Source organism: Diceros bicornis, chromosome 18 (genome assembly GCF_020826845.1).
Source record: "Diceros bicornis minor isolate mBicDic1 chromosome 18, mDicBic1.mat.cur, whole genome shotgun sequence".
In the NCBI taxonomy this organism is placed as follows: Eukaryota; Metazoa; Chordata; class Mammalia; order Perissodactyla; family Rhinocerotidae; genus Diceros; species Diceros bicornis.
Window position 1 is genome coordinate 15,420,788 of NC_080757.1, and position 21,015 is coordinate 15,441,802.

Sequence of the window (21,015 nt, forward strand, 5' to 3'; positions counted from 1 at the left end):
TGATCTTCCTCACAAAAAAAAAAAAAAAGCTTAAAAAGCTTGAGAGCCTATTTGGTGCTAATTTATTTTTATTATGCCCCAAACCTTCTAAAACAACACTTGGGGATATAGAAGTTTAATGGATTTTAGCTCTTCACAAGGGGCACTCTTGCTGAAATCACATTCGTTCTAATTAGGTTTTTATATAAATTCTTCCCCCAGACTCCATCAGTTTGCTCTAATTCTATGATTATACACTTTCCATTTTTATTTATCATTACAAGGATTATTGCCCGTTTTAAAATGTCTTTCAGCTTTCTGAGGGAATTAGGATGTCAGAATGCAAGTCTTTTGGTCTTAAGAATTGAGAAACTTGATTTTTTTGGCTGAGGACAGGTCTTGCTTTTACCAGTTTATTATCCTGGAGGTACCTGATTGTTGGGCAACTGAAAGAAAATGTACTTGTTTCTTTTTGCTTTTAAATGAAATTGAAGTGTGAAGAAAGAGGCAGCTGTGTGAGAACCTAGGGCCTGGATTTTTTTTTCCTGCATTGCTAAAAGTGCTACTTAAATTTCCTTATTCTGAGTGACTGGCTTACCAGAATGGCTAGCAGGGTCTAAATAATTGTGGCCTCAGAGAGGAGCTAAGTACCCTTTACCAACCCTTCCCTCACCATCTCACACATCCCCAAGGAGGTGTTTACCCAGTGGCATCAGGGCCGGGATGCTATTAGGTAAACATGATAGGAAGTGTAGCAGTCGTTGTGACTGTCAAAGACTTAAATGTTCTGGCTGTCAGTTGTTGTCGTGTCTTTTACTATCCTGTTCAGAATACGTAGTGAAGAAGCAGTAAGATGAGCCTCAGTTCCCTCTGGGTTAGGAGTATCTCTAGCCTCCACCTCTTCCTGCCAAATCCTTAGAAGGCTAGATTGGCACCAAGATGTGGTCAGGGGGAAGCAGGGGCAGGTATAGGCTGACTGTACCTTCGGGAGGTACAGCCTTTGGGAGAAACTGGCTTTTTTTCTCTTGAGTATGCTTTTTAGAATCTTATTGGTCAGGATTAGTCAGTAGTTGTAAAAGCAGTATTTGTGGTTAGTGGTCCAATCCATGGATCGAGGTTCTACATACAAGTTTAGCATCAAACCCTGGTTGTCAGAGAGTGATTTTTGCCTGGAGCGTTTGCCTCTGGATATCTCCCTTGAAACTATGATAGGGCAAGCCAATGACTGATGTTTTGCATCTGGATCAAATGTCTTTCCATGTCTCCACCTCTAAGAAATTAATTTTCTCTTTAGTGTTTTTTCTTCTGGTTTCCTTCAAGTAACAATTTACAGATATGTGGGGAATTGGGCAGTTTAAGATCATAAAAATTTTATACTCTGTGTATTTTTTTCTACTTTTGGAGAATGGGATGTACATTGATCTATTTTAAGATATTACTGTAGTGTTTTAACAGATAGCTTTGATTTATTTTAAGAAAATCAAGTTTTGTCTAAGATTTAAAATGAAGACTTTTTATAAAGTAAATTAAATTGAATTTTGACCATTTTCAGTTAATCAGTCATGTAGTCCTTGATCACCAGCGAATTATGCACACTTCATTTTACATACGATATACAAAAGAAGAGGACAGCAAGGTTTCTATGCTCTAGGAAATTTGAATCTAATTATGAGGTGAGACTAACATACATGCAATGACTCGATAACCCAGTAGCCACAGCGTGTATTTAATCAGGTACCAACTTGTTCTTAAGGCTATATGAATTCTAAGAAGAGAAGCACTGTGTTTTTCTTGTTAGGCTCATTTCTCCCTCAGGTGTTTTCAATTTTCATTTTGCTAGGTACTGGGGCATCCTGCATCTATCCTTTACTTGGAACAACCTTAAATGGCTGGTATTTCCTTGCAACAGAAGTGGATGATATGTGTTTCAACTATGCAAAGAAAAATGTGGAACAGAATAACTTATCGGATCTTATAAAAGGTTAGCTCTACAGAATAAATATCCCTTTCAAGCTTATTAACCTTTCTGATTTAACATACCTAATTATCTTTTGCTTTAATATACAAACTTTGGTAATTTAAAAAAATCTGGTCCATTGTAATTGGGTTTGCTATTTTGTTATCCGAATTAACTCAGAAGAAATGTAGTAAATACAGTCGATCTTTGTAATTCCGTGGATTCTGTATTTGTGAATTTGCCTACTTGGGGTTATTTTTAACCTCAAAATCAGTACTTGTGGTATTTTTGTGGTCATTCATAGACATGTGCAGAGCAGTAAAAAAATTTGAGTCACCCAATGTGCGTGTTCCCAGCTGAAGTTGCAGCGACGACGCTCTGCTGTCATTTCAGCTCTCATGCTGTAAACAAATGTCCTTTTCATGATCTGTTTAGTGCCACATTTTTTGTGTTTTTTCATGGTGATTTTGCTGTTTAAAATGGTCTCTAAACATAGCGCTTAAGTGCTTTCTAGTGTTACTAAGTACGAGAAGGTTGTGATGTGCCTTACAGAGAAAATACATGTGTTAGATAAGCTTCATTCAAACATGAATTATAGTGCTCTTGGCTGTGAGTTCAATGTTCATGAATAGCAATATATGTTAAATAAATAAAAAATATGTTTCTTTAAACAGAAACACACATAAAACAAGGTTATATATTGATTGGCTGACGACAGTGTTGTGACCAGAGGCTCATAGTTACCTAAGCCTATATTTGTAGGAGCTATTGGTTCAGTATTCACTAATTCAGTGTTTCTGGTGACTTTATAGAACATAACTATTGTGAATAATGAGTATCAACTATATATGAAGTAACCGCATCAAGATGTTAAAAGGCAAAGAACCCTACTGTTGATTAAACTGTATCATCTTTTTTATTTCAGTGTGTGGAACTGTACTACAAATAGTCAAATTGCCTTAGTGATCAGTTACTTTCTCTTTTTGTGCTTATTGTATATATAAAGGGCTCTTCTTTTTTTTTTTTCATTAAAGGGACTTTATGTCTCTTTATGGAAGAAATAGGCTTTTATTACAAACACATCATTGTAAGGGGAGATACTAATATTGTTTATGTGTTTTTTATTTCTCCATTTCTGTATTACAAATTACTCTAAAATCTAGCAGTTTTAAACAATAAACATTTATTATCTCATAGTTTCTATGGGTCAGGAATTTGGGCATGGCCTAGCTGGGTGGTTCTGGTCCACAGTCTTCCATGAGGTTGCAGTCATCTGAAGGATTGACTTGGGATAGAGATTTGCTTCCCAGATGGCTCACTTATGTGACTGTTGGCAGGAAGCCTTAGTTCATTGCTGTGTGGATCTCTCCTCAGGGCTTCTTGAGCATTCTTAGAGCATGTCAGCTGTCTTCTCCTAGAGCAGGTAATTCAAGAGATAGGACAAGGAGGAAGCCATATTGCTTTTTATGACCTAGCCTCAGAAGTGGCACCCTGTCACTTCCATCATATTCTATTCAATAAAAGCGAGTCACTGAGCAGCCTATACTCAAGGAGAGGGATATTAAACTTCACCTGAAGGGACTAGAGGTCCCTTCTGTAAAGGAATTTGGACATATTTGAAAACTACCACAGCATTAATAGTAGTTAACAGTTCCTATTTTTTCTCCTAGTGGTAAAAGTACCACAGAAGACACTCCTGATGGATGCTCTTAAAGAGGAATCTGAGATAATCTATGACTTTTGCATGTGCAACCCTCCCTTTTTTGCCAATCAGTTGGAAGCCAAGGTAAAATATCTTCTTTAAAGTAATTAAATATTTACTTAAGTTTTCCTTGTTTGCAAAGATGAGAGCAAAGAGCAACTTTTATCTTGTTTGGAAGCTGTATCAGGATGCCCTGGTATCAAGCATCTGAAAACCCAGTTCAGATTTTTTTTATTTGTTTGGTTGTTGAGGGGATCAGCCCTGTGCTAACATCTGCCAATCCTCCTCTTTTTTTACTGAGGAAGATTGGCCCTGGGCTAACATCTGTGCCCATCTTCCTCCACTTTATATGGGACGCCGCCACACCATGGCTTGCCAAGCAGTGCGTCAGTGTGCGCCCGGGATCCGAACCGCTGAACCCCAGGCTGCTGCAGCAGAGTGCATGTGCTTAACTGCTTGCGCCACTGGGCCGGCCCCCCCCAATTCAGATTGACTTAACAACAAAGAAAGTTTATTGACTTACGTATCTGACAAATCCAGCAATAATATGGACTTCAGGAACAGCTTGATCAAGGAGTTCATAGTAGTATCAAGGCTGAGGCTGTGTTTTTCCAGGTTTCTTTTGGCTCTCGCCTGGCCTTAGTTTTTATTCTCAGGCTGGTTTGCTTGTGGCAGAGTAATATTTGGGGAGGAGGAGAGGGTGGAGAGGGTGAGGAGAGAACTCTTTTCTTCTGAAAACCATTGAACATTTGGGTTTCTTCTGATTGGATCAACTTAAGTCACAGTCCACTCTTATATTGGGCTTATTGGCTTAGGGAGGAGATCACTGTTTTTACTGCCACCTGTCATTTGATAGTAAACAAATGTCCAATTTAGTCTTTCAACTTCTAATGGAAAATGTATTTGCTCAGGAATATGGAAAGAGAAACATTGGATGAAAACAACAACCTATTAAGAAACTCAATGCTATAAAATATTAATGACTTAACCTAAGTTTTCCTTCATCTGTTAAATTCCCTATTAATAGAAAGTGAAAACTATTAATCAGAAGGAAATGAGGGGTTGTGTATGCTTACAACCTTGAGAGAATAAACTGTTTTAGAATCACTCAGATACCCTAGAGGTACCATTTACATGCTGTAAGTGTAAACCGTGGATTTTCCAAAGCGAACACTCCTGTGAAACCAGCATCCAGATGAAGAAATAGAATATTACTAGCTCCAAAACTAAATATCTTTTTATGAAACCAGCATCCAGATGAAGAAATAGAATATTACTAGCTCCAAAACTAAATATCTTTTTATAACAGCTTTGTCGAGATGTAATTCACATACCATACAGTTCACCCACTTGAAGGGTAGAATTTAATTGTTTTTAGTATATTTACAGAGTTGTACAGCCATCACCACAGTCAATTTTAGAACATTTTCATCACCACCCCTAAAAGAATCCTATACCCATTAGCATTTACTCTCCATTTCCTTGCAGCCCCCTTAGTCCTAGGCAACCACAGTCTACTTTCTGTTTCTATGGATTTGCTGTTTTAGACATTTCATATAAATGGGATCATACAATAAATGGGCTTTTGTGACTGCCTTTTTCACTAAGCATAATATATTTTCAAGGTTCATCCATATTGTAGCATGGATCAATACTTCATTTCTTTTTATTGCTGAATAATATTCCATTATATGGATGTATCACTTTTTTTTTTTTTTGTGAGGAAGGCCAGCCCTGAGCTAACATCCATTGCCAGTCCTCCTCTTGTTGCTGAGGAAGACTGGCCCTGGGCTAACATCCATGCCCATCTTCCTCTACTTTATATGGGACATGGCCACAACATGGCTTGACAAGCAGTGCATCGGTCCATGCCCGGGATTGAACCTGCAAACCCCTAGCCGCTGAAGCGGAGCTCGCGAACTTAACCACTGTGCCACCGGGCTGGCCCTGATATGTCACATTTTACTTATCCTTCATCAGTTGATGGACATTTGGGTTGTTTCCACTTTTTGGCTATTATAATAATTTGCTGTGAGCATTCTTGTACAAGTGTTTGTGTGGACATATGTTTTCATTTCTCTTGGGTATATGCCTAGGAGTGGAATTACTGGGTCATGTGGTTATTCTATGTTTAATTGTTTGAGACACTGCCAGACTGTTTTCCAAAGTGGCTGACCATTTTTCATTCCACCAGCAGCAGTGTATGAGGGTTCCAATTTCTCTACGTCCTTCTCAACACTTATTATTATCTGTCTTCTTGATTATAGCCATCCTAGTGGGTATGAAGTGGTATCTCACTGTGGTTTTGATGTGCATTTCCCTGATGGCTAATGGTATTGAACACCTTTTCATGTGCTTCTTGGCCATTTGTATATCTTCTTTGGAGAAATGTCTATTCAGATCCTTTGCCCATTTAAAAATTGTGTTATTTTTCTTTTTATTATTGTTGTAAGAATTCTTTTTGTATTCTAGACACAAGTCCCTTATTAGATATATTATTTGCAAACATTTTCTCCCATTCTGTCTTTTCACTTTCTGGATGGTGTCCTTTGCAACTCAAAAGTTTTTAATTTTGAGGAAGTCTGTTTTATCTATTTTTTTCTTTTGTTGCTTATGCTTTTGATGTCATAGCTAAGAAACCATTGCCTGATCCAAAGTCATGAAGATTTACTCATACATTTTCTTCTAAGAGTTTTAGCTTTTATATTTAGATCTTCGATCCATTTTCAGTTAATTTTTTAATATGGCATGAGGTAGGAGTGGATTAGATATTTAAATTTAAAAAGTGAAACCATAAAAGTACTAGAAGAAAACATTTATAAAGATTTATATAGTTTTTGGGTAGACTATTTTCTGTGCATGATACCAAGACGGAAAGCATAAAGAAAAAGTGATGGATTAGACTACGTTAAATGTAAAATTTTTCTATGTTTAATCACAGAGATGGAAGGTAGAAGACCCTGGGAAGGAATATTTGCATGAATGCAATTGTTTAAAATGTAATATTGCAATGGCTATATGATTTTTAAATCCTAAATCTAGCATGATATTTGTAAACTAAAATTATGTCTAAGCATTCTTACTTAGAACTAGATTGCAGTCAAAGACTTCGTCTTAAGATGTAAAAATTTTTCACCAGAGTTTTTTTGTTGTTGTTTAGGGAGTAAACTCTCGAAATCCTCGAAGGCCTCCACCTAGTTCTGTAAATACAGGAGGTATCACAGAGATCATGGCAGAAGGTGGCGAATTAGAGTTTGTTAAAAGGATCATCCATGACAGTTTACAACTTAAGAAAAGATTAAGGTAAGTTGGTTGTTCCAGTGTAGGAATGTTTCCCCCCCGTGTAATTCCAAAGGAACCATGTCACTTAGAGGAACCATAATCACAGTAGTCTGAAGAATAAACATATAAAAATTGAAAAGGTAGCAGATTCTACAGTCTGCAAAGACCCTGTTTCTGAGGATGCTCTCATGCCTTTAATTGATTTGTGTTTCCTGTAATCATCTATACTACATGGATAGAAAGGAGGAAAATACCATATGATTGTATTGCTCCCATTAGTATGGTACTATGATGGAACAAAACTGATTCAAATATGGCTTTTGATTAGAAAACAGATGGGTTCAGATCTGTCCCATGAACCAGAATAAATTTGTTGCCTAGTCCTTGAAGCAATTTATGTTCTTGGAATCAGCCTCCCAAACAATGACAGATGTGAAGACATTGAGCTGTCAAGAACTTAATGAAGGGAAACTGAGATCACTAACCAGTTCCAGAGGAGAGTTAAGGCTATTCCTTTTCAACAGCTAATTTTGGACAACACACCTGTTGTTAAGCAGAGTAATTTACTCAAAAAGAGCTATTTGTCTCACTTGACTTCTCACCCTGCCAAGTGTTGTTGAAATGTTGGATAATGCTGTAGTTTAAAACTAAAAGGGCTTTCAATCCTAGGATTTAGCTTTGGGACATAGAGAAGATTATTTTAAAGATTTTATTTATTTATTTTTTCCCCCCAAAGCCCCAGTAGATTGTTGTATGTCATAGCTGCACATCCTTCTAGTTGCTGTACGTGGGACGCGGCCTCAGCATGGCCGGAGAAGCGGTGCGTCAGTGCGCGCCCGGGATCAGAACCCGGGCCGCCAGCAGCGGAGCGCGCGCACTTAACTGCTAAGCCATGGGGCCGGCCCAAGATTATTTTAAATTGTGGTAAAATACACATAACATAAAATGTACCATCTTAACAATTTTTAAAATGTACGCTTCAGTAGTGTTAAGTACATTTACATTGTTGTGCCACTGATCTCCAGAACTTGCTTATTGTATGGGCCGGCCCCATGGCTTAGCGGTTAAGTGCGTGCGCTCCGCTGCTGGTGGCCCGGGTTTGGATCCCGGGCGCGCACCGACGCACCGCTTCTCTGGCCACGCTGAGGCCGCGTCCCACATACAGCAACTAGAAGGATGTGCAGCTATGACATACAACTATCTAATGGGGCTTTGGGGGAAAAAAATAAATATCCTTTAAAAAAAAAAAAAAGAACTTTCGTATTGTAAAACTAAAACTCTATACCCATTAAACAACTCCCCATTCCCCTATTCCTCCCAGTCCCTGACAAGCACCATTGTACTTTCTTACTCTATGAATTTGACTATTCTAGGTACCTTATGTAAGTGGAATCATGCGTTATTTGTCTTTTTGTGGCTAGCTTCTTTCACTTAGCATTGTGTCCTCAATGTTCATTTATGTTATAGCATGTATCAGGATTTCCTTTCTTGTTAAGGCTAAATAATATTAATATTTCATTGTATGTGTATACCACATTTTGTGTGTTCATTCATCTGTTGGTAGACACTTGGGTTGCTTCTATCTTTTGACTTTTGTGAATAATGTTACTATGAACATGGGTGTGCAAATGTCTCTTAAGACCTTGCTTTCAGTTCTTTTGCGTATATACCCAGAATTGGAATTGCTAAATAGGGAAGTTTTTCTTTTTTCTTTTTCTTTCGGGTTTATAGGTGTTTAAAGCTGCTTATTTTAATAAAAGGCCAATTCCAAAATCAACAAATATCCTGACTTGTTAAATGTGAGTTTATTTAAATATTGTGGAAAGGAACTGGATTATTGAATGGTCTACCTCTCAGAAAATTTACGCATCATTGAAGCCAAAGGTCAATCAATTTTTGCTTTAAATTGATTTCTTCAAAGACACATTAGGGTATGAAGAAGAAAGAGACTTAAGTTATACTGAGCATTGAGAAGAGTCTGAGTAAGTGAAATAAACTTAAAGTAACAGAACATTGAAACTCATGAAAACCAGTAACCAGAGCCTTGTGGCCATTTCAGTATTTGTTGGCTTTTGAGGGGACTGGAGCCAACCAGGAAAATGGAGAAGGTTGTTTTCAGGAGGCTTTTTAATCAGTAAACTTCTATTATTTCCAAAGTCTCATTTGAACTACAAAAATATGTTTTAAGGGAATACTATTCTAAGATAGAGAAATTGGTCAATATTCCAGGTGTGCCTGTACACACTATGGTAGCCCCTAAATTGAATGATAGGTGTATGTTTGCTAGGAAGGATAAATTGCTAAGGAGAATATCTCTGGAGAATTAATCATTTCAAGCTTGGTATCATAGATGGGAGACGTTACCCAGTTATGATTTATTTAAAAACAGTACAGCAGTCTTGTCTGCTCTGTTAGGACTCAGCCAGGTTGAGAGGGATGATAAAAAGCAAGGGAAGAAATGAAGTGATTTTTCTTGAAAAGAGAATAGACCAATGTTTTTTGAAAGGGTGCTCACAAATATTGTTTACAATTTCACATTGTGCTATGACAGCTTTCATTTGTACATATCACCAGTTCATGCCCTCTTGCGTATTTTTATAGTTGACATAATGTTTATACCGCTGCGACTCTCAAACTTTAGAGTGCTATGAAAACTGCATGTTTTGAAGCTCAGAAAAATAAGGGATTAAAAACAAGTATTTTAACTCTACCATCTACTTCTTATCCCTCTCGAATGTTTTTCTTCCCGTTCCTGACAAAGTGCAGAAACTAAGCAGAATTTGTAAAATTATGGGGTGAAATAAGTTAAATTTGTTGGACTGATGTCAGTGATGGCACTCAAGATGCCTCACCTCCCGGTTACGATTCGTGCCTCACCTAAGTCACACTCAGCAGCAGTTGCAGTTTTGTTTTCTATCTTAGGGAAGATTGCAGCCGGGAGGCCCTTGGGAGGTAAAGGTATCTATACTCTTAGTTTTACAGATTAGAAACTTGAGACCCAGGTCTCCAGATTCTAGTCTAGTACTCTTTCCACCACCCATGCAGCCTCTGCAGCCCAACCTGCCCCCAGACTTCTAAGTAGACACAGCCTTTCTACTGTTGACGAAGATTTACAGGTGCTTGTCATCCTTACCTTGCACTTTTTGTGCCTCTGACTTGAGCTTACTTAGTAGCATTTTCTTTTTTAGAGACTCACTCATCTGACCTTCTAAATAAATTGGCAGACTTTATCAGACTCCTCATGGCCTCAATTCTCCCTGGTCATTAGGTTTCTCATTGCTTATTAGGTCTATAGCTGATACCTGGTATGGCAATGATTTTATGGTTTTCCCAGGAACCAGAGATCTATATCTTACAAAGTTCCAACTTAATACTGGTTTCACCCGTCCTCCCTCTTTGCTTTTTCCTTTCCATTCCCTACCCCCTGCCAGGTAGTGGATACTTCTTGGATTTGGGTGCAATCCATATTTGGTGATGGGGAATAAATTTAATTGTCTGGGCCCTTTGAATGTGATTCTTTGACTTAATCTTTTTTTTTTTTTTTTTTTGTGAGGAAGATCAGCCCTGAGCTAACATCCATGCTAATCCTCCTCTTTTTGCTGAGGAAGACTAGCTCTGAGCTAACATCTGTTGCCAATTCTCCTCCTTTTTTTTTCCCCAAAGCCCCAGTAGATAGTTGTATGTCATAGTTGCACATCCTTCTAGTTGCTGTATGTGGGACGTGGCCTCAGCATGGCCGGAGAAGCGGTGCATCGGTGTGCGCCTGGGATCCGAACCCCGGGCCGCCAGTAGTGGAGCGTGTGCACTTAACCACTAAGCCACGGGGCCGGCCCCAACTTAATCTTTTAAATTTTGTTTTCTCATTGGTAAAATGGGATAATAACAGCTACCTCATACCTCATAGGGTAGTCATAATAAGAATTAAGTGAATATATATTTGATAATAATAATAGTGAATATTAAATAGGATTATTTTAACTCTTGACTGGTCTAGGAATCCAGTAGATTTAAATGCTATGGTGTACTGTGTTAAAAGGAAATGTTATAAGTACTTTGTTATATTATTTTAATGTAGAGCTCCCTCTCCCTTTCTGTTTTTTTTTTTTAAATAATTTTATTTATTTACTTTTCCCCCAAAGCCCCAGTAGATAGTTGTATGTCATAGTTGCACATCCTTCTAGTTGCTGTATGTGGGATGCGGCCTCAGCATGCCTGGAAAAGCGGTGCGTCGGTGCGTCGGTGCGTGCCCGGGATCTGAACCCCGGCCGCCAGCAGCAGAGCGCACGCACTTAACCGCTAAGCCACGGGGCCAGCCCCTCTGTTTTGTTTTAAACTAGTGCTAGTATAATTATGTGGTGCTATGAGTGATGGTTGCAGGGAACAACTATAGATTTTATAACTGAGCTTTTAGTTGATTCTCCAGCTGAAAGACTGACCAGTTCTATTACAAAGTTTGACTTGCCTTTATAAAAGGGTAAGCCACTTCATTTTCATTGTCTATAAGGTTGGGGTAATATCTTTTTGTGTGTGTGTGTGAGGAAGATTAGCTCTGGGAAGACTGGCCCTGGGCTAATATCTGTGCCCATCTTCCTCTGTTTTATATGAGACGCCACCACAACATGGCTTGACAAGTGGTGCATTGGTCAGCTCCTGGGATCACCTGTGAACCCTGGGCCGCCAAAGCCAAGAGCACAAACTTAACCACTGCAGCACCGGGCCAGCCCAGGATAGTACCTTTTAAGGTTGTTCTGAGAATGAAGTGAAGTTAACATGTTAATGTGGAGGTAGACTGTGAAGTGCTGTAAATGGTAGATATTATTACTATTATTTATAATCGTGTTATCTCTTAAACTATATAACCACACTTACAGAAAGTTAGAAAATTGAGAAAACACTGATCCTAGCACTCTGACACAACTGTTAGCTTATTTTGGGTGCATTTCCAATCAGCTGCCCCTCTTTTATTCTCATGGTTGTAATTATAAATATAAAGAATTCTGTCTTCTGCTTTTATTTTTAACTTTACTTTTTTTTCATTCCTATGTTTCTTTGTGGTTAATGGTATGCATAGCAGTAATTTTAAATAGCTTGACAACAGTCCATAATTAACTAATACCTTCTTATTGGACATTTCTATTTCTTTTTTTCACTATTACAAAGAATGTACCACTTCTCTTATTTGTCACTAAACTACCATAGATAAGTCTATTGAAACTATTATTGTGAATAGCTATTTTTGACCTCTGGTTTCATCTTTGACTGGGACCCAAAGTAGGGCTACAAATCAACAAACGTTTTGCTGCAATGTACCAACTCACTACACAGATAGAGAAGAGAGAGATTTACTGGGGGTCAGATAGTATACTAGCTTGTTCTGTAGGTAGAACAGCATTGTTTAAATTAAAACTTGAAGGAGCATTTCTCAGTTGTGAGCTCCACTGGAGGCCGATGCTGGTATTTTGATTTTTTTTCTTCCTGCTAAGGTAGGAAGAAAGATAAGCAGCCTGAAAGATAAGGGGCTACTTTATTTATTTAAATTATTTTATTGAGCTCATATTGGTTTATAACTGTGTAATTTCAGGTGTACGTTATTACTTATCAGTTTCTGTATAGACTGCATCCTACTCACCATCAATAGTCTCATTTTTATCCATCACCATACATATGTACCCCTTTCTCCTCGCCCCTGTTCCCCTTTGGTACCCGCTAATCTGTTCTCTTTATCCGCGTGTTTATCTTCCACATATGAGTGAAATCATGCAGTGTTTGTTTTTCTCTGTCTGGCTTATTTCATTTAACATAATACCCTCAAGGTCCATCCATGTTGTTGCAAAGGGAACGATTTTGTCTTTTTTTATGGGTGAGTGATATTCCATTGTGTACATATACCACATCTTCTTTATCCATTCATCAGTAGATGGGCACTTGGGTTGCTTCCACGTCTTGGCTATTGTGAGTGATGCTGCAATAAACATAGGGGTGCATAAATCTCTTTGTATTGTTGATTTCAAGTTCTTTGAATAAATGCTCAGTAGTGGGATAGCTGGATCGTATGAAATATTTCTATCTTTAATTTTTTGAGAAATCTCCATACTGTTTTCCATAGTGGCTGCTCCAGTTTGCATTCCCACCAACAGTGTATGAAGGTTCCCTTTGTTCCACATCCTCTCTAACATTTGTTATTTTTTGTCTTGTTATAGCCGTTCTAACAGGTGTAAGGTGATATCTCGTAGTTTTTATTTGTATTTCCCTAATAATTAGTGATGTTGAATGTCTTTTCATGTGCCTGTTGGCCATCTGTATATCTTCTTTGGAAAAATGTCTGTTCATATCCTTTGCCCATTTTTTGATCGGGTTGTTTGTTTTTTAGTTGTTGAGTTATATGAGTTCTTTATATATTTTGGAAATTAACGTCTTATCAGATACATGATTTGCAGATATTTTCTCCCAGTTGGTGGGTGGTCTTTTTGTTTTGTTTATGGTTTCCTTTGACAGTACCACGCTGTTTTGATTACTATTGCTTTGTAGTATATTTTGAAGTCAGGCATTTTGATGCCTCCAGCTTTGTTTTTTTTTTTTCAGGATTGCTTTGGTTCTTTGGGGTCTTTTGTTGTTCCATATAAATTTTAGGATTCTTTGTTCTATTTCCATGAAGAACATCATTGTGATTCTGATTAGGATTGCATTGAATCTGTAGATTGCTTTAAGTAATATGGACATTTGAACTATGTTTATTTTTCAAATCCATGAGCATGGAATATCTTTCCATTTCTTTATGTCTCATATGATATCTTTTAATGAGATCTTATAATTTTCAGTGTATAGGTCTTTCACCTACTTGGTTAAATTTATTCCTAGATATTTTATTCTTTTTGTTGTGATTATAAATGGGATTGTATTCTTGACTTCTCTTTCTGCTAGTTTATTGTTAGTGTATAGCAATGCAACTGATTTTTTAAGTTGATTTTGTACCCTGCAACTTTGCTGTAGTTGTTGTTGATTATTTCTAATAGTTTTCTGGTGGATTCTTTAGGGTTTTCTATATATAGAATCATGTCATTTGCAAATAGTGAGAGTTTTACTTCTTCCTTTCCGGTTTGGATCCCTTTTATTTCTTTTTGTTGCCTAATTGCTCTGGCCAAAACCTGCAGTACCATGTTGAATAGGAGTGGCAAGAGTGGGCACGCTTGTCTTGTTCCTGTTCTCAGAGGGATGGCTTTCAGTTTTTCACCATTAAGTATGATGTTGGCTGTGGGTTTGTCATATATGGCCTTTGTTATGTTGAGGTACTTTCCTTCTGTACCCATTTTATTGAGATTTTTTAATCATAAATGGATATTGGATCTTGTTGAACGCTTTCTCTGCATGTGTTGAGATGATCATGCACTATTATTCTTCATTTCATTATTGTGGTGGATCACAATGATTGATTTCTGGAGGTTGAATCATCCCTGCGTCCCTGGTATAAATCCCATTTGATCATGGTGTATGATCCTTTTAATGTATTGCTGTATTTGGTTTGTCCGTATTTTGTTGAGGATTTTTGCATCTGTGTTCATCAGCAATATTGGCCTGTAATTTTCCTTCTTTGTGTTGTCCTTGCTTGGTTTTAGGGTAATCAGGGTAGGGGAGTTGGCCTCATAGAATGAGTTAGGAAGCATTCCCTTGTCTTCAATTTTTTAGAATAGTTTGAGAAGGATAGGTATTAAATCTTTTTTGAATGTTTAGTAGAATTCTCCAGAGATGCCATCTGGTCCTGGACTTTTGTTTTTGGAAGGTTTTTGGTTGCTGTTTCTATCACTTTACTTGTGATTAGTCTATTCAGAGTCTCTATTTCTTCTTGATTCAGTTTTGGGAAGTTGTATGAGTCTAAGAATTTATCCATTTCTTCTAGGTTATCCAATTTGTGGGCATATAGTTTTTCATAGTATTCTCTTATAATCCTTTGTATTTCTCTGGTATCCCTTGTAATTTCTCATTTTTTATTTCTAATTTTATTTGTTTGAGCCTTCTCTCTTTTTTTCTTAGTGAGTCTGGCTAAGGGTTTGTCAGTTTTGTTTATCTTCTCAAAGAACCAGCTGTTAGTTTCATTGATCCTTTCTATTGTTTTTTATTTCATGTATTTCTGCTGTAATTTTTATTATTTCCTTCCTTCTGCTGAATTTTGGCTTTTTTTCTTTTTCTAGTTCTGTTAGGTGTAGTTTAAGATTACTTATTTGAGGATTTTCTTGTTTGTTGAGATAGGCCTGTATTGCTGTAAATTTCCCTCTTAGTACTGCTTTTGCTGCATCCCATAAGAGTTGGTATGTTGTGTTTTCATTTTCATTTGTCTCCAAGTATTTTTTTATTTCTCCTTTGATTTCTTCATTGATCCCGTGGTTGGTCAGTAGCATGTTGTTTAGTCTTCACAGATTTGTGACTTTCCTAGCCTTTTTCTTGTAGTTGATTTCTAGTTTCATAGCATTGTGGTCAGAAAAGATGCTTGATATGATTTCAGTCTTCTTAAATCTATTGAGGTTTGCCTTGTTTCCCAACGTATGGTCTCTCTTTGAGAATGTTCCATGTGTATTTGAGAAGAATGTGTATGCTGCTGTTTTTGGATGGAATGTTTTATATCTATCCATTAAGTCCATCTAGTCTAGTATTTCATTTAAGGCCAGTGTTTCCTTGTTAACTTTCTGTCTGGATGATCTATCCATTGATCTACTATGGTTGTGTTGTTGTCAATTTCTCCCTTTAGGTCTATTGGATGGAATGTTTTATATCTATCCATTAAGTCCATCTAGTCTAGTATTTCATTTAAGGCCAGTGTTTCCTTGTTAACTTTCTGTCTGGATGATCTATCCATTGATCTACTATGGTTGTGTTGTTGTCAATTTCTCCCTTTAGGTCTGTTAATAGTTGTTTTATAAACTTTGGTGCTCCTGTGTTAGGTGCATATATATTCAAGTGTTATGTCCTCTTGGTGGAATGTCCTTGTCATCATTATATGCTGCCTCTCTTTGTCTCTCGTGTTTTATATCTTTTTTGTGTGTGTGTGTGTGTGTGTGTGTGTGTGTGAGGAGATCAGCCCTGTGCTAACATCTGCCAATTCTCCTCTTCTTTTGCTGAGCAAGACTGGCCCTAGGCTAACATCCATGCCCATCTTCCTCCACTTTGTATGGGAGGCCGTTACAGCATGGCTTGCCAAGCAGTGCGTCGGTGCACGCCCGGGATCTGAACTGGCAATCACCAGGCCACCGCAGCGGAGTGCATGCACTTAACTGCTTGCGCCACCGGGCCAGCCCCGATGTGTTTTATATCTTGAAGTCTGCTTTGTTTGATGTGAGTATGGCAACACCTGCTTTCTTTCACTTGCCATTTGCTTGGAGTATTCTCTTCCATCCATTCACTCTGAGCCTGTGTTTGTCTTTAGAGCTGAGATGTGTTTCCTGGAGGCAACATATTTTTGGGTTTTGTTTTTTAATCTATCCAGCTACTTTGTGTCTTTGGTTGGAGAATTCAGTCCATTTACATTTACAGTGATTATTGCTATATGAGGGCTTAATACTGCCATTTTATCTCTTGTTTTCCAGTTGTTCTATATTTCCATTGTTTCTTTTCCCTTGTATTTCTGACTGCCATTTCACTTTCATGGTTTTCTGTGATGGTTTTCTCAGTTTTATCTTTATTTGTGGTTTGTGGCTCTGCTCTGATTTTTTGTTTAGTGGTTACCATGAGGTTTATATAAAAGATCTCATAGATGAGATAGTCCATTTTCTGATAGCCTCTTAGCTCCATTAGCCTAAGCAGGTTTCATCCCTTTCCTCTTCTCCTTCTGAGTTATTGTTGTCACAAATTATTCTGTTTTGTGTTGTGAGTTTATGACTAAATTGAAGTGTTTATAGTTATTTTTGATGCTTTCCTTCTCTTTATCTTTTATGTTATAGTTGTTTATTAACCTGTTCTGATACAGAACTACAGTTTTCTGATTCTGTCTGTCTATTTATCTCATTGCTCAAGGTTTTGTAAACCTTTGCTTTTTAGTTTCAGATGGGAGGGCTCCGTTCAACGTTTCTTATAAGGCAGATCTAGTGGCAGTGAGCTCCTCGCATTTTGTTTATTTGGGAAAGCTTTTATTTCTTCATTGTGTCTGAAGGATAGTTTCACTGGATAGAGTATTCTTGGCTGAAAGTTTTTGTCTTTCAGTATTTTGAATATATCATTCCATTCTCTCCTAGCCTTTAAGGTTTCTGCTGAGAAATCCACCGAAAGCCTTGTAGGGGTTCCTTTGTCAGTTATTGCCTTCTGCCTTTCTGCCCATAATGTTTCTTTGTCTTGACTTTTGACAGTTTTATAATATTATATTCCTTGGAGAAGGTCTTTTTTGCATTGATGTAATTAGGAGTTCTCTTGGCTTTATGTACTTGTAAGTCCAGTTCCTTCCCCAGGTTTGGAAAATTCTCAGCTATTATTTCTTTTTTCTTCTTTTTTTTTTTTTTTTGTGAGGAAGATCAGCCCTGAGCTAACATCTGTGCTAATTCTCCTCTTTTTGCTAAGGAAGACCGGCTCTGAGCTAACATCTATTGCCAATCTTCCTCCTCCCCCCCCACCCCAAAGCCCCAGTAGATAGTTGTATGTCATAGTTGCACATCCTTCTAGTTGCTGTATGTGGGACACAGCCTCAGTGTGGCCGGAGAAGCGGTGCGTTGGTGCGCGCCTAGGATCCGAACCCGGGCCGCCAGTAGCAGAGCACGCGCACTTAACCGCTAAGCCACCGGGCCGGCCCCTATTATTTCTTTGAATAAGCTCTGTACTCCTTTCTCCCTCTCTTCTGCCTCTGGAGTACCTATAATCTTTATGTTGCTTTTCCTAAATGAGTCAGATATTTCTCGAAGAATTTCTTCATTTTTTTAAAATCTAGGTCTCTCTTCTCCTCCACCTGAAACATTTCTATATTTCTATCCTCTAAATCACTAATTCTGTCCTCCATGACATCAGCTGTATTTTTTATGGTTTCTAGATTATTTTTTATCTCATTATTTGTGTTCTTTGTATCCAGAATTTCTGTTTGGTTTCTTTTTTAGAAAAAACATCTTCAGTCTCTGTGGTGACGTATTCCTTCTGCTCATTGATTTTATTCCTGAGCTCATTGAAGTGTCTTTCTGAGTTTTCTTGTAACTTGTTGAGTTTCTTTGTGATGACTTTTTTGTTTTTTTTGAGGAGGATTGGCCCTGGGCTAACATCTGCCAATCCTCCTCTTTTTGCTGAGAAAGACTGGCCCTGGGCTAACATCCATGCATGTCTTCCTCCACTTTATATGGGACCATGCCACAGCATGGCTTGACAAGCGGTGTGTTGGTGCGTGCCCAGAATCCTAACTGGCGAACCCCAGGCCGCCGCAGCGGAGTGTGCGCACTTAACTGCTTGTGCCATCGGGCCGGCCCCTTTATGATGACTATTTTGAATTCTCGGTCATTTAAATTGTAAATTTCTGTGACTTCAGGATTGGTTTCTGGAGACTTGTCACTTTCCTTCTTCTCTGAAGTGTTACTGTAGTTCTTCATGGTGTTTGATGAATTGATCCTTTGTCGGTGCATTTTTGGTAGTATCAGGTCACAGATTCTCCCTGCCACCACTGGAGTTGGGGGTAGGAGCTGTGTTTGCTGATCCTGCCCTGTCTGCTGGAAGTTGTGCTGGTAGCACTGCTCTGCATTTGCATGGGCTGGCCACAACCACTTGGCAGGTCACACACACACGCGGGGTCTCTGTGCTCTGCTGGCAGGTTACTCTTGTGCAGTTGGAGCCACTGCACTTGGCAGGGGACTGGCTGAGCTGCTGTGCTAAGTGGGAGAGGGGCAGAGTGTGGGCTGGCTCTGTGCTCATTGGTGGTTCAACTGAGCTGCTGCGCTTGGTGGGCAGGGCTCCTTCACAGGGGCTGAGCCACCACCACTTGGTGCAGAGCCTTCCCACGAATGGGGCCACTGTGGCATGATGGGTGCTCCCACAGGCCGGGCTGCCACTCCTAAAGCATTGGTTTGGGGACCGTGCTGCCCCTGCCTCCTCTTAAAGTTTCAGCAGCAACTGTGAGAGGACTCACGACCTGGATTGCTGCCATTGGGGAAGGGGAGGGGTCTGCTCACCTAGTTCCATTGCTTCCTGGGGATCCAGTCCACCCACCTCAGCTGTATGGCTGCGTGGATCTCTCAGGTGTCCTGTTGTGCTGTGTAGGGAATCCTCTGTTGGTCAGTGGATGTCCGATTGGTTGTAACTTAGAGGGGAGAGGCAAAGGGACCAACTCACTCTGCCGTGATGCTGAGGTCACTGTCTGTCTACTTTTTTTTTTTTTTTTAAGACTTTATTTATTTATTTTTTCCCCCCAAAGCCCCAGTAGATAGTTGTATGTCACAGCTGCACATCCATCCAGCTGCCGTATGTGGGACGCGGCCCCAGCGTGGCTGGAGAAGCGGTGCATCGGTGCGCGCCCGGGACCCGAACCCAGGCTGCCAGCAGTGGAGCGCACGCACTCAACTGCTAAGCCACGGGGCCGGCCCCTGTCTATTTTTTTTAATGAATTAGATTATGTGCATTTCATCACTTTAACTTAGATATCAAGTGTAGTTTAATTCCCTTTAAGGTTTGATATGGCAGAGTCTCATTGATTGGTGACTGTTCTAAAGTCTTAGGGAGAAAAAGTTGAATCCATTGGCTCATGCCATGACTAGCTAGCTGTATCAACTTTTATGGCATTTCCATCTATAGTGGTAGTCACTAATTGGTTCAGCTTTAGGTGGTCAAAGAGCAAAGTTGTTAAAATCAACAAGCTATGTATTTTTAGTACATCGGGCAGTATAAAAAGGAGTACCAAAGAATGAAAAGCTTTGGTCCCACTGCCTTGGAGAAGCTTGTTACAATGTTTCTTGCACATGTAAAAGTGTATGTGGATAATTAAAATCACATTAATAAGAACACAGGCTAAAAGTTCATTTTTAGCCATGGAGATTTGGAATTTATGATAGTTTAAATGGCAAATTGTGAGACCAGGTGGACATAGGGCTGCTTTGGTCCGTATCTGGGGACATTTAGTATGATAATTTATTATAGGCAGCAAAGTGTTAGGTTCTACTACTTAGAGAAGCTTTTAGACTACGCTCATAGCTACTTACACCCCAAACCTCTGCTTCTATCTGTTTTTCTATGTTACACCTCTGTGTTATGGTTTTTTAAAAATTTTCTAGGGGCCGGCCCCATGGTGTAGCAGTTAAGTGCATGCACTCCACTGCTGGCAGCCCGAGTTCAGATCCCGGGTGTGCACCGATGCACCGCTTGTCTGGCTATGCTGTGGCGGCGTCCCATGTAAAGTGGAGGAAGATGGGCGTGGATGTTAGCCCGGAGCCAGTCTTCCTCAGCAAAAAGAGGAGGATTGGCATGGATGTTACCTCAGGGCTGATCTTCCTCACAAAAAAAAAAAAAAAAGTTTCTAAATAACCAGTCCCCACTAAAAAGAACCAGACCCCTTGGAGAAATGGGTGATTCCTGTGCTAGGTAAGGATGAGTATAAAATGAGCCTGGAATAGTTTATAATACCAAAAAAGTAAAGAGGTGCTCAAAAAATGCCATGTCAAAAGGACATAGGAACCAGCTCAAGCCAAATCTCAAACAATATGAGTTTCAGAATGAATAATGATGATAATGGATTATAACCCATTGAATAAAAATAAGCAAAGGAAATACATAAGAGTATTAGAGGAAAAGTTCTTCATCACGGTAGAATCCAACTAATAAATGTAGAAGAAATAATAAAGTTAGAAAATTTACCATTTTGTAATCATTATAGTAATAATTGATTCATGGAAGAATCAGCTTTGGAAAATTTGAAGAGGAACGGGATATTTATGTAGTTTCAAAGTGTCTTCCCCGCAGATTACCTATAATATCAAAGAGAAATATGGTAACTTTACAGTAGAGAAACCTAGGGGATACCACCTTGACCAGGTGATCATCTCCTGATGTGAGGCACCTACAAGGACATAATAGCACCTCTGTGCTCTTCATGCCCAAAAATGTATAACCTGAATCTAACGATGAGGAAACTTCAGACAAACCAACTTGAGGG

At 38.9% G+C, this 21,015-nt stretch overlaps 1 protein-coding gene across 1 annotated transcript in view; it reads left to right on the top strand.

Moving 5' to 3' along the window:
• Window positions 1-21,015, top strand: part of METTL16 (methyltransferase 16, RNA N6-adenosine) — an 84,239-nt gene that overhangs the window by 26,503 nt on the left and 36,721 nt on the right. The window contains exons 4-6 of the mRNA XM_058560097.1: window positions 1,820-1,960; window positions 3,607-3,722; window positions 6,799-6,941. Coding sequence (XP_058416080.1) covers window positions 1,820-1,960; window positions 3,607-3,722; window positions 6,799-6,941 — 400 coding nt within the window. The remainder of the gene's footprint in view (window positions 1-1,819; window positions 1,961-3,606; window positions 3,723-6,798; window positions 6,942-21,015) is intronic.